General features: G+C 54.2%; 2 protein-coding genes across 5 annotated transcripts in view; one reads left to right on the forward strand and one right to left on the reverse strand.

Annotated features, from left to right (window-relative positions):
- Positions 1-6,825, reverse strand: PEX16 (peroxisomal biogenesis factor 16). The gene is made up of 11 exons (XM_064424732.1): positions 6,628-6,825; positions 6,454-6,489; positions 6,152-6,228; positions 4,752-4,885; positions 4,340-4,446; positions 3,797-3,877; positions 2,728-2,880; positions 2,328-2,400; positions 1,924-2,043; positions 1,653-1,717; positions 1-530 (listed from the first exon to the last, which is right to left on the reverse strand). The coding sequence occupies exons 1-11, from the start codon at positions 6,782-6,784 to the stop codon at positions 472-474; spliced, it is 1,062 nt and encodes a 353-aa protein (XP_064280802.1). The 5' UTR covers positions 6,785-6,825; the 3' UTR covers positions 1-471.
- The window catches only part of LARGE2 (LARGE xylosyl- and glucuronyltransferase 2), a 23,487-nt gene continuing 16,866 nt past the window's right edge, over positions 6,796-13,416 (forward strand). Inside the window, exons 1-2 of one of the 4 annotated variants that reach the window (XM_064424708.1) lie at positions 6,836-6,926; positions 12,356-12,516. The gene's annotated coding sequence lies outside the window, so the exon portion shown is untranslated. Of the gene's footprint in view, positions 6,927-6,954; positions 6,974-11,561; positions 12,167-12,355; positions 12,517-13,416 lie in introns of those variants that run through there. The other 3 variants (XM_064424709.1, XM_064424707.1, XM_064424710.1) reach the window with 3 other exon arrangements.

Consider the following 13,416-nt stretch of genomic DNA (forward strand, 5'->3'; position numbering starts at 1 on the left):
TCAGTTCTCTCCATTTAGTCAGTTTATTTGACAGACATAATCTGCTCCAAGCAGATGGGCCAGGCACGGCCAACACCAGCAGGTTGTGGGTCAACCTCAGCGCCTTGACATGTGAGACAGTGCTCTCCAAAAAACCACTATGCTGCCTGGCTTTGTTATAGCACAGCTGTACAAAAGAAGAAAAAAATCAAGTGCTTCAAAAAAGAAGTTGCCCCATCACCATCACTGCAGCCACAGAATGGTCCAGAGAAAGAGGTGGCCAGGGTCTCCCCACACATTCACTGTCCATCATTCATGCCGAGATCTGTTAAAAAATTGTATACAACCCCTCCCCGCTCTGTAGAACAGGAACTTCTCATTTATGATTTAACTGAAAATTAGACATTATCAATATCCCTCCCCCAGACTGCTTGCCCTCCTTAGGAATGTCCAGCCATGATTTGAGCAGAGAGTAATCATCTTCTTTTCTTATCAGCCCCAGTTATAGAAATAGATTTTCTGCCAAGCAGGCAAGTAATCCATCAGTGGCCCTGAAACAAGAGAACAGAGGGATCATATATGTAGAAAGGCAACAATTTAAAGCTGTGTGTCTATGGGGTATATCCCCCACTTCTCATTATGATCCAAACAACCCCAAATCTCCACTTACACAACTCAGATAAACCCAAGAATAGAACAGTTACTTCTGCCAAGATATAAGACAACACTGCAATGTGGTGCTAGAGATCAGAGCAGTACCAAGAGGGGTGTGAAATATGGTCAGCACAGCCATGGTGTGGGACATCAACCATTCCCTTAGAGCTGACATGTTCAAACTGCAGTGGGAAAGGGGGTCTACAACATGCAAGGGGAAAAGCAACATGCAGAGAGTCAGGAGAACACTGCTGTGACAGGGAAGAAGGAAGATCTGCAGCAATAGTGAGCAGGTGCAAACAGAAGCATCTGCTGTAGAGTGAAAATGCTTACATTGCTCAGGGCTTAATGCAGGCTCCAAAGCCTCTCTGAAATCACTAACTGGAGGAAGTAGCTCCTGAGCTAGCCAGCTTTGTGACCTCCCCAAAGAAAGAGCAATCCCATGATGCCAGGCTGATGTAATGTCATATCACTGCCATGAATCACTCCACAAAAGGATTAGCATCATCAGGGGAAGAGTGGAGGGAAATGAAATGCTGGCCTATAACAAAGGGATCCTCTGGTGAAGAACTAGAACATAGACCTGGTTTGGTCCTTTGATTCACAGGCCATTTCTGCCTGATTCAATACTTCCAAGCACCCATTTACCCTTCATGTCCACACTGCAGACCAGGGATCAAGGAAAAGAGGTCAGAACAGGGCTGTAAAGTTGGGGCCCTGGTGTATCAGCTGAGGTGCAGAAAGGAAGCCCAGGAACACAGGCCTAGGTGGCAGACCATGAGCTCTGCAGCCTCAGGGCACACAGAGGTTTACTACTGTCATCAAGCCAGGAAGCCATTCATCTTTTCCTTCAGCGTTTAAAAATTACTCAAGCATCAACACAGGGTCCTCTAGTGCTAACCTCCCTAGGGACTTCCCAATTCCTTCCCCAGATTGGAAACCAACTGACAAATGTTCCCAACTGCCCTCATTTTTCTTCACCAGGCAGAAATGGGGATGTAACAGTGGGACCCACTCACGTGTGATGAAGCCAACTCCAGGCACATAATCAGCCAACAAGCGCAGAAGGAGGAGGATCCTGCCCCTAGAAAGGGAGAGAATATGAACAGGTCCAGCTGGACATCTCCTGCCCCAGCTCTTGAACCACAAACAGCAATGGCAGTTGTTACACAAGGGCTCAGATTAACCTGGTCCCAGGCACCCACACATCTTCAGATCTACTCACCCAGTCCCCTGATGCTATTTCAGTTAAAAGGGAAATTTTCAGCAAAAGCCCAGCAAAGCCCTTACTCTGAGTATCGGTCGTAGAAAGGAGATCTCAGCAGGTAGTACAGCAGTAGGATGGTTCGTCGCCTCAGCTCCGCCCGCTCTCGCCTGTTCAGGTCTTTCAGATCACTCAGCAAACTCAGACTGGAAGAAGGAGGGCAGAAAGCTAAGTCACAGCAAAAGCAGCCAGCAGGGAAAAGAAAGCAAGTTTCTAAAGCCCTCCACTCTCAGCTCCACAAAGAGCAGCCCACACCAGCTCAGAACAGAGAGCACTGGAAGTGCTGTAGAAGATGTCTCAATCTCCAAGCTGAAAACCATCCTGGGTGCATATTTCTCTCAGTAGGGCTGCCCAGGAGTGGGGAACAAGGAAGTGTGATGCCCAGCCACCACCAAACCAAGCACCAAGAAAGACTCTTCATCAGACTGACCTCGAGATGTCCAGGACTGCTGAGAGGAGCCAGGGCTTCCATGATCTCTGGCCCCATACTCCTAAACTCAGTACTAGGAACACACAGTCAAGGAATGAAAAGATGAGAGATTCCTAACAAGAGGCACGCAGAGAAGCGACACCCTGCATACCCACAAAATTCTGCCAAGTGCAGGTGAATACACCCTAAGACATTTAGGGCTGGGGGCCCCGGGGAAAAGGCTGGAGGACTCGCACCCACAGCTCCAGCGGCTGAGGCCAGCCACCAAAATGTAAGAACGGGAGAGACCCGGTGCCGTGGCCAAGCCGAGCCGTGCAGGAGCAGAGCTGGCGAGGCTGCCCTGCAGCCGGGCCGAGCCCGCAGCACCCTCTGCTGGACCCGGCGGAGACGGGCAGGATACGGTGGAGCAGGGGGCGGGTAATGTAGATGGATTCTGCGATGGTTTCCTGGAGACCCAGAGGAGTGGGAGGCTGGTTGATCTCCTCCGTTCTTCGGCTCTGCGATTCCTCCCTCTGCTGGGGGGACCCCCAGTGCCGGGACTGCAGGGACGGGGCTGAAACAAGCAGGTGTGGTTGCTAACACAAATAAAAGCTTTGTCCCAGCTGGTAACTGCGTATCACACAACTGCTAGCTCACTCCACCTGGCCCTGGAGCCCTTCACCCCCCCCGGTCGGTTGGATGGGGAGAAGAATCAGAAAAAGGTAAAACTCCTGCATTGACATAGAACAGTTTAATAACTGAAATAAAGTTATTAAATAAAAATAACAAAAAATAATAACAATAATAGCAGTAATGAAAAGGAAGTTAACAAAACCCAAGAAACACAAGTGATGTACAACCGCTCACCATCCCCAGACTGATGCCCATCCCATTCCCAAACAGCGACTGGCCACTCCCTGCCAACTCCCCCCGTCTGAAGATCCCTTTGGCCAGTTCAGGTCACCCATCCTGGCCATGCTCCCTCTCAGCTTTTTGCACATCTCCTCACTAGCAGAACCCAGGAAACTGAAGTCCTTGATTTAGATAACTGCTACTTCTCAACAACCTACAATACCAGTTATAACAATGTAATCAACACTATTCTCATACTAAACCCAAAACTCAGCACTGTACTGAACAGGTACAGATATAATTCTATCCCAGCCCAAAGCAGGACACCTTCCTGTCATGTTTCCCTGCTTTCTGCACTGTGAAGGTGTGAAAGAGGAAACCTTGATGAGGTACTTGTAAGATCCATGCTCCTCAAAGCATAGCCATGATGAAGAGCTGTCTCTGTTGCACACTTCACTTGGGAAATTTAGTGCTAGCCTTGCAGCACGTCTCTAGTTGCTTTGATACCCCCACCTACCCAGAGTGGGCCCAGTGAGTGGCAAGAGATGTCCCAATGCAAGGGACTGCTCACACCCATGTCATCCATGCAGGCACAGAGCAGGAACAGCTCAGGCTGAAAAACAGGCTCAGTTACTTACTGCTCTGCAGAGAGCGCACAACACGGCTGGAACGCCTGCCAACATAGGTCTGATCCTTCCCTGAGGAGGTGTCTTCCATGCCTGCAGAAGGAAACAGCCACAGGGGTCAGGCTTCAAAGCAACACGCTTCACACCCCAGAGCTGCCAGCAAGAAGAGAAGACTGAAAGGCTGATTTAGTGCAAACTGGACCATTCTGTGGGGACTAACAGTAGGCAGAGGGTGAAAAGGTAAATCTGCATTACATTGCCCAGGCCTCTTTCCCCATCACTAGACCAGGGCACATGCAGCCCGACTCATGGTTCAGCCAGAAATTCCCAGCTTAGACTTCTCCATCCCCTCCTTCCAGATAGCAGGACAACCCTGCCACTAAGCAAGCTTGCCCTCTGCAAAGAGTGAAAAGTTAAACACAGCTCAGCCTTGAGTACAGACACCTTACGGTTCCATGTGCTGCACAAGCCACTGCTCTCCTGAGTAATTCTAGCAGGACAAGACATGTGGCTTAGCAAGGCACCAAGCCAATGATGACAACACCATGGGCTCACCTTCTGGGTGGAGAGGCTGCTGCTTCTCCCTGTTCAGTGGCACAATGGGAGGAGACATCTGGATGCCAGCTTTGTACCACAGCAGGAGCAGGAGACGAAGGATAGCTCTGTGAACAGACAAGTGGAAGTCTTCAATAGCAGCCTATGGACCTGGGTTCCTGTTACACTGGAGAGATGGCTTCCACAGAGGAGGGAAACACTCGGGTCTCCTCAGGGCAACTGGCAAGGTGAGAGGTGTAAGTGCTCCCTTCTGTGGCACAGAGTCCAGTACACCGTGGGGCTCCAAATTCCCCCAGCCTCAGGGACTGGCAGCTCAGTCCTGTGTGGGATTTTTTCCGAGGTACTATGGAGTGCCCTCCAGGTCCCCTTTCCGAGCGCACGCTGCCCCTTCCCCTCTGCCCGCAGCACTTACTTAGCCAGCTGGATGAGGACAATGATGGTCCACCGGCCCATCTCCCCCCACACCCTGGCTGTCCCCATCTCTGCAAAGACCTCCACGCATTCTAGTACACTCAGCCAGGTCAGCAGCTTCTGCTGGGGCAGCGACTGCAAAACACAGAGGGGAGGAGGGGGACAGGATGCAGGTTCTGTTCGGGAGTTAAGGAGGGCAGAAACACAGCCCAGGCTAGTGGGACCCTCAGAAATAAGCACCAGATGGCCTTGGAAGTCACAGAAACAAAAAGCAATGTTCTCACTGTGGCTGGAACCTACACACAAGCCCACTTATCCACCTCCAAGCAGGGGCAGATTGAGACATCACAGTATCACATGGAGTTACTACTCCAAAAATGGGGAGAACATCACATTTGTGTTTTATATTGCCTCTACCCCAATGGAGACAGCAGGGTAGCCTCCTGGGTTGTGGCATGGTGCCTGAGCTCAACTACAAACCTCCATCCTCCTCCTCCTCATCCCAGAGCTGAGACACAAGACAACCTCTTCTCTGGACAGAGCTGATAAGGGAGTGTCCTTGGAGTCAAGGGAAGGGAACCCAGACTCCACAGCCACACCTGAGTGAATGCTGCCTGATCACAGCATCAGACTAGATTTCAGGCATGAACCCCAAGACAGTGAGTCCTCTTCCAGTCTAGCTCTCTGCTATCCACATGGGAACGTACTACTGCTATCAACCACAAGGTTTGATCCATTGAAAAGCATCAGTAAAGACAATACAGCTGAAATTCTATTCCATTTTAACCAGGAAAGCAAGTCTTGCACATTTCTGTTCGTTACACACCTGATGCTCCATTCAGGGAGCTGCTGACACCCAACCCACACACTGGGCAGGTTTGTAACAGAAGAGCCTTGTCTGGAAAAAATCAACCTCTTCCCCATTCCCTAAAGGGTTTAACAATGCTGGGAGCCAGCCTGGGGCTCATGCAAGATAGACACAGTACCAATGTGCTTACATTTGTTATACTCAGTACACTGTGCAAAGGAAGAGTCTGACAGATGGAGTCAAGAGCTTCAGTGCTCCAGAGCCACTGCTGTGTAAACAGCAATGTTTATTCATCAACGTTTCTACCTATCTCGAGTTCTGAGTGTCTCAAAAAAGCCTGTGGAGCTTCTGATGCAAGTCAGGGCTGGATGTCTGTGGTCCAGGGAGTGCTCCGGCCACACCTCCAAGCCAGGAGCTAAGGGACAGGGCTGCTATTTTACTTGCATTCAGAGGTTGCCTCTGGCTTCTCCATACCTGACCGCAAAGAGAGGCCACAGCAAAGACCTGTTAAGTTTCTACAGACGCTCCCTGAAAGCTCGTGCAAGGAAGAAAGCATGTGTCCCAAATCCACCTCCCACACACTCCAGCCTTACCACTGGCAGGCTTTCCTGCAGGTCCTTTCGGAGAATCCAGTCATTTAACAGCACTAGGAGGTTGGAGGCAGAGTACACTGGAAAGGGAAGAGAACAACGCAGAATGGATGCACAGAAAGCAAGCCAAACCGGCCCTGCTATCTCTGTCTCCGACAGGGGATGAGGGAAGGAGGGTAGCAAGACGGGCAGACTCCTCCCAGGAGCTGCCCGAGAATGCACGGACAAAAGCAGGGCCAGGGGAGCAGGAGCCGCATGCACCCGGGCAAGGGCACAGCAGCGGCCCCGACCCGCTGCCCACCTACCCAGCTCCGACAGCGCGTGCGAGTCCGAGAAGCGACCTGCCAAGGGAAGAGAGCGGCTACAGCGAGCGCCCGGACCGGCGGAGCCCCAGTCCCCGCCGGGTCCCGGTGCCCGCGCCCCCCGGCCCAGAGCCCGGCCGGAGGGACGAAGGTCTGCCCGCCTCCCCGCTCCCGCACCTGGCAGCAGGTAGGAGAGCCCCCGCACGGTGCCCTCCAGCTGGGCCGTGGCGGCCGGGTGCCGCCTCACGTACTCCTGGTAGCGCTGGCACAGCAGGCGCAGCCGCCACACCGGGCCGGCTCCGCGGGCACGGGCCGAGGCCGCCGGCGCCGCCATGGTGCCTCCGCCGCCGCCGCGCTGCTTCCGGGGCCGCCCCCGCCGCGCCCCGCCCCGGCCAGCCGAGCCGGGCCGAGCGCCGAGCGGGCGATGGGCGCCGGGGCGGGGGTTTGAAGGAGCGGCGGCGGCGGCGGCCGGGCAGGTACGGGCGGATGGGGCTGTCCCGAGCGGGGACGCGGTTGCCGCCGGGTGAGGAGCCGAGGTGCGGCCGGTTTTGGGGGGCCGGGGAAGGAGTGGTTCCTCAAGCGTTGCGGCGGGCGGGGGTCTGCCCACGCGTGGGTCCGGCGCTCCGCGGCACGGCGGGGGGCGGTGCGCGGGATACCGGCCGCCCGTCGGGGGCTGCTCGGGGCAGCTGCTACGGCACCGGCAAAAAGTTCCCGGTGGCGCTGGGGAATGAGAGCAGGTGCCGGGAGCGGTGCTTGCCCCTTCGTCACCCGCCGGGGAGCAGCGTGCGACAGTCCCCGTCCCGGCCGCGGGCTCCCTTGGGCACCCGGGTCGCTGCTTGCCCGGCAGTGGGGAGCCTCGCTCTGCACCTGGCGAGAGCCCTGCGTGGGGAAGGGAGAGGTGTGACCGAGGAGGCAGGGACAGACAGCCCCGCTCCGCTCGGGTGAACGGCCCGTGCCCACTCGCTGCGTGCGGAGCGCTGGAGGTGCTGCCCTGGGGGCATGGAGAGCATGGACGGCCTCGGGCACGGCGCTCTCATCCTCGCCTCCGTGCGTGACCGTGTCTGTCCCCGCGGGGGCCGGGCGGACCGGAGCGGCAGCAGAAGGGCGGTGGTCGGGCCGTGCAGTGGGGCTCTCCCGGGGCCCCCCGGGACTGGCGCGGCCCCGCAGCGCTCGGGGCTCGCCGCACTAGCACGGGTGTCCCCGTTGGCAGCGGGAGGAGGCGCGGGGCCCGCCTGGCTGCAGCCTGTTGCAGAAGTGGCTCCAGCCTGTCCCCGGTCCCGCGACCTTCCTCCCGCCGTGCCGTGCCGTGCCGTGCCGTGCCGTGCCGTGCCGTGCCGTGCCCTGCCCCGCTCTGCCTCCGGCTCAGCCGAGGCTGCGGCCAGCGCCCCTGCCCGCAGCCGGGCCTGGCTCCGCACGCTGCCCGGGGCAAAGATCGGCCGTGCCCGTGGGCTGGGAGGCGCTTCGTGGCCTCTCGGGTGCGCACGGAGCTGGGCCGAGCCGCCCCTCCTTCCTCCTGTCCGGTTACCTCCGCACAATGGGCACAGTGTGTGCCTGCGGCTTCCTCGGCGGGAATTACAGTTGCATGGGCAGGCACTTTATCCTTCCTGATCTCTCCTCTTCCCCCGAGGGTTTGTTTTCCAGCAGGCTGAGTTCAAAAAGGGCACGAGATACCGCTGGCAAGCAGTCTGGCGCTAAACAAACCTTTTTAGTCAGAATCACGTGGATTAGACCCAACTTTCCATTCACATGCAGTGCTACCTGCGAGTTTCTCTGAATTTCACGGTGGCTGGGCTGCTACTGTAAGTGCGAAGGCGGGTGAGATAGCACCCGAAGCCTGTGACAGAGGTTTCCAGCACAGCCTACTGGGGTAGGTGTGTGCTGCTAGTGACTCTAGGGGCATATCCAGTGCAGACTGCCAGAGCTGCTCTCCTTCAAGGAGATGCTCTAGCTCTGCCAGACAGCAATCTGAGAGCTGGCTGCCTAGGAGACTGCCAAAGACACCTTGTCTTCAGCCAGAGGTGAAGCTTGATGCACAAAGTCCTTGGGCTACTCTGAACAGCTAGATTCTGTCCCTGAGTAAGGAGCATTTTGGCAGATGCTTCCTCTTCACCCCTTGCCCCCAAACTCTGTCCCACCAACTGTTATGTCCCCTTTTGTTCATCTCCTGCTTGCAGCAAGTGAGTTTGGAGTACAGTTTGAATAGCATCATGCTGCCTTTTTATGGTAAGTATGTTGCAAGGGAGCACTGTAGGATGGGCGGCTTCTCAGAGCAGCAGCAAGTCCGTGGGACTGGGTAAGACTTAAATTGCCTTGCCTTATAGTGCCCGTGCTGTGTGTGGCAGCAGGAGCTGAAAGGCTGGGTTGAGGGACAAGTTTCTTTCTTGACTGTGCCCAGAAAGATCTAGGAGCAACTCTTTCCTTAGTGCTTACTGCCAGTCCAGGTGCTGAGGGCTTGTGCTTACTGCAAATCCACTGGCTGTAGCCGAGGCCAGGTAGTTCCAATGCTCTGATGATGAGGGGTGCAGGCTCAGCACTAATGGTAAGAAAAGAAGCAAACCAAAAAAAAAGCAAATGTTCTGCCAGCCCATCTGCGGGTACAGTGCTGAAGTCCAGCTTGCTTGGCTGCCAGTGTCTCGCTCTTTGCTCAGATCCATGAGACCATGCCATTTCTGGGAAGCCTGACTCCAGGCACAGCACTGCCATGGGTGTAAGGCAGCTCAGCCTAAGCAAGCCTCAAAACACATCTTTCAGAGTGCTGGGTGAGGGTGTTTTTGTACAGGGTTGGAGCTGGGGAGCAGGATGTGGGAGGATACACTCAGTATATTGATGCTGCTGTGTCTTGGGAGATGGGTGGTCGGGGTGGGAGGTGGATACTCTCCCCAGCCTTATCTTGCTGCTGACCTTCCCCTGCCAGAAGGGAAGTGGCCTTGGCAGTATGAGGTGGGGGATGTGGATCTTTTTGGCTGTGGTTGAAAGCAAGCAGTTGTGCTGAGGAATGAGATGGCCTTTCTGGCCCTGCCTCTTTCGGGCATGCCTTCCTGCCTTCCTCAGCTCTCACACCGTGGTCTGGCTGTGTATTTTCCTTGCTTCTGGATGAGCTCAGCCAATACTTTGGGATAGCTAGGGATAAATTATGACTTGCTCCAAATAACCTGTAGATGGAGGCATGTCCAGGGAGTATTTTAGTCCCTGTTACATGAATCCTGCCTAGAATGGAAGGCCTTGTTCACTCATGATATCCCACTGGAGGCCTTTCGGGAGAGCTCCAAATCTGTCCAAATGAGGAGACAAGGGCAAGGAAGCACACCATGCTCTGAGCATGGCAATGCTAGTGGTGGCAGCTTGTACTTCTGATCTTGGAAAGTCCTCCTGGGGTCTGGAAAGGCAACAGTTGGCAGGGGAAGCTGGTGGTGTAGTACCTAAGTTCCTGAAGTGTTGCTGGCAGGTCTGTTACTTGAAGTAACAGTAGTCTGATGGGAAGGGAAACGCAGGTCAAACAAGCTTAAGGGGCCTTTTAATATGTGTTTTGACTTGGAGGCATTTTGTTGCTGCTCTCTGTCAGGGTGCCCCTGCCCTTCCCAGCTTAGCTCAGACTTGGCATCTCTGGAGAAAGACTTTTTGGCTTCCCAGGAGGAGCAACATGTCTGGCAACGTGTGCCGAGCCCTGCTGCGAGATACTGACTGCCTCCTGCCTCCAGATGCCTTTTCCAGAAAGCCATTTAGAGCCACAGATTGTTACTTGGATAACTCCCTTCCCTGATTCATTAGCACTGTGTAGTCCCTCCTGTAATACTCAAATCTGCCTGTGCCAAAGGCTGAAAGGGAGAGGCCATGTCTTTTAATAACCATGTGATGCAGCTGGAAAAAACTTTTGGACACGTAGTTCTCTGATGGAAACAGTTCAAGGGAGACATACAGCTGGGCCCTGAGGGAGAGGGCACTGCAACTACTTTTGGGTGTGTGACAGGTAACTGCTTGTAGTTTCTGACCTTTCTTTCCCCCAGCATCACCCTAAGCTCCCCTGACCCCACCTGGAGAAGGCAGCAGACCTTGAGATCGGTCCCACCATGCTGCAGATCTTGCAGTTCCTGCGTGTGGTGCTGTGTAAATAGCTGCTGGTGGCTGGGTTGCAGCCATATGATGTGGGCTCCATGCTGGAGGTGAGGCTCCTGCCATGTGCAAATGGGGACTCTGCTGTCCCAGAGATGCTGTGGTGGATCCCAGTGGACAGTGCTGCTGTGTGACAGACACATATCTGGGTCTCCCCACTCAGTATTATCTCTGCTGAAGGGGCCTTTGCTTTTTGAGCTCTTTGCTATTGAAAGTATTCAGTGTTGTTGCCAGCAGTTTCTGCTTCCTAGCCCAGGTGGAGGGGACTTGGCTCTTACCTGCTGAACTGGAAATATAAAGCTCTGGTAGCACCTGGGCAAAGGCTGTGGGGTGTATGCCAGAAGGGTCTGGCACTCTGGTTCTGTTCCTGCTGCTCCAGAAGTATCCATCTCCCGAGTTTCCCCTGTTAGACCCCTTTGGTGTGAGGTGGGAGCTGACTGATCAGAACAGGCGGAGTAGGGATGATGGAGCAGACAGATGTCTGTTTACTGACATGTGCTGTAGGGTCCATGCAGTCCTCTCTCACTGGCTGCCACCTTGTAGCCAGAATCTGAGGGAGACTCAAAAAGCAGAAGTTTTGTTGGGCCTTGTTGCTTGAAGAAGGGTTTTGCTGAGCACTGCATTGCTGTACTTCACTCTTAGAATCGCTGGATTTCACTGTGCAGGTAGCAGCTGTTGTTACTATTTTTTATTTCCAGCCCTTGTTGGGATTGATGTCACCTCCCTTCTGTCATACTGTACTGTGCCAGGCTGGCCTGGGGTTTGCTGTGGCTAGAGGGGTGCAGGAACACAGCACACTGCACATTTCTTTCTCTGTTTGGCCTTTTAAAACAGGTGGGACAGATCAGACCTGTGCTTTTCCTAGGTTTTTACCTGCTTTTAAGGTCCTGCTCCTGCTGCAGCTTAAAGCAATGATATGTGGATAGAGGCAAAATTCCCAGTTCTTCTCCAATTCCTTTGCCCCCGTATATTAGTATGTCTGTGCTTCTGTTTTGGGCTTTTTCTTGATAAGGAACTAAGAATCCTTCTAGCCTCCTGGGAGAAGGTCTTATCCATTTCATCCTGCAGCTGTAGAATGTGTGTGCCCAACTCCGTGGGAGTTGGAGGAAAGGGGTGCACTGGAAAGATCCCAGCAGAGAAAAAGGATTTCCTCTGAGGAGGAGTAACATGTGCAGGCTGCTGCGCTCTCTTCAGCACAAGCTGCATGCGTGATGTTTTTTGCCTGCTTTCTCTCTCCTCTGCCTGTGCTCCTTCTCTCTCCCTGTATGCACCTATTTGGATAGACTCTCTTAACTGCCATTGTGGGGCTGCCCAAAGCGTGTCACGGGGGCTCAGGTTACTGGACAAGAGAGTTAATCCCTTTATTGCCTCACAAGTTAGACACTTGTGCTGCTATTATGTTTGGGAGGGGGCCAGAGAACTTGCATCCCTCCCTCAGCTCCTGATGCTGCTGAAGGATTGGTGTGAGGACTCTCATGTGTTGTGATGGAACATGGTGGCTGTGGCTTTGCCAGCAATTCCGGGGGCATGTGTACAGTCCTTGCATGAGTGGGGAACTTGCAAAGGACAGTGTAGTGAACTGGGACTGGGAAAATGCAGCATGCAGGTAGTCATTCTCCCCTGGGCTGTCTGGGTAGCCCTGGGTGACATTGAGCCATGCTTTGTGGCAGGCTGGAGGACAGGGGCAGGACCAAGGTGTTGGGTGCTCTTATCTGTGACTCTGGGATGTGCAGGGGCCTGTCCTCAGAGCTCTCTTATGCAGTAGCTCTTCACGTGACTGTCTTTTGGGTTTCAGGTGACAGGAAGCTCCAAAACTCTCAAGTACAGCTGAGATGTCTTATCTGCCCTTCAAGCTGAGAATCTTTGGTTAGAGGGGGGTCCTCACAGGCACCACCAGGCCGTGCCAACTTCTCCAGCTGTTCCTAGCCACTCCTGCAACATTGGCAGCCTTCAAAGGTTAGTTACCATGTATGTTAAGTAGATGGTTTACATGTAGTTGCTTCCTTGCTGTTTTAGTGCTTCTAAGTCGGTATACAGGGGATAATCACGTAGCAGAAGGGCTTGGCTCTGTGGTATTTGGGACCTGTGGGAGGCTCTGGAGACAACACTGGCACTTGCAGGCCCCCATAGCCCAGTTCTCTGGAGGGAAGGACCAGGTTCTCCACAGCAATCCTTTGAATGAAGTGTGATCCATCTCTGTGGCTGTTCGCCTGAGTGTGCATGTCTGGATCCTTCTCCCCAGGCAATACTATGGTTTATTGCTTATTTCTTGTGCAGTGGGCAGTAAGTCGCTAGGACCTGGGCTGAGGAGCTGGAACAAGCTCTCTGGGCCAGGGAAAATGGGAAGACCTCCTTCTGAAGGCTGGGAGCTTGTGCTGGCATTGTTCTGTCCTAGCAGCTTCTTTTCCCTCTGTCTGTTACATCAAGTGTTTCTTTGGGGCCGGCTCTCTCTCCCTGCCCCTCATTAGTGTAGGGCTTGGCATGCCAGCAGGAGGGAGCCTCAGCAATGTCTATGCCTTGATCGGATTTGTCAAGGCTCCTTCCCTTTTCTTCCTGTTCATTGAGGTCTGAAACAAAGCAAACAGAGGAGAGGAATTCCAAAGAATAGGAGTGAGGGAAGAGAGGAACGCTGGAGTGACAGGCTGCCCCTGCACACAGGCAGCCCCCTGCCTTGGTCTGGTGGGCAGAGCTGGTGGCAGGAGGTGAGGCCATTCCTTGGCATTTCTATTCCCAGTTCTGTCTCCCCGTGCTGTGCTGGGGGCTCCTATCCTCACTGCTCAGGTAGCTTCCGGAGCCTCCGGCTCACTGCCTGCTCTGCACGGGCACGTGTGCTTGAGCACAGCTTGAGGGAAGCAG

Source organism: Passer domesticus, chromosome 6 (assembly GCF_036417665.1).
Source record: "Passer domesticus isolate bPasDom1 chromosome 6, bPasDom1.hap1, whole genome shotgun sequence".
NCBI classification, from domain to species: domain Eukaryota; kingdom Metazoa; phylum Chordata; class Aves; order Passeriformes; family Passeridae; genus Passer; species Passer domesticus.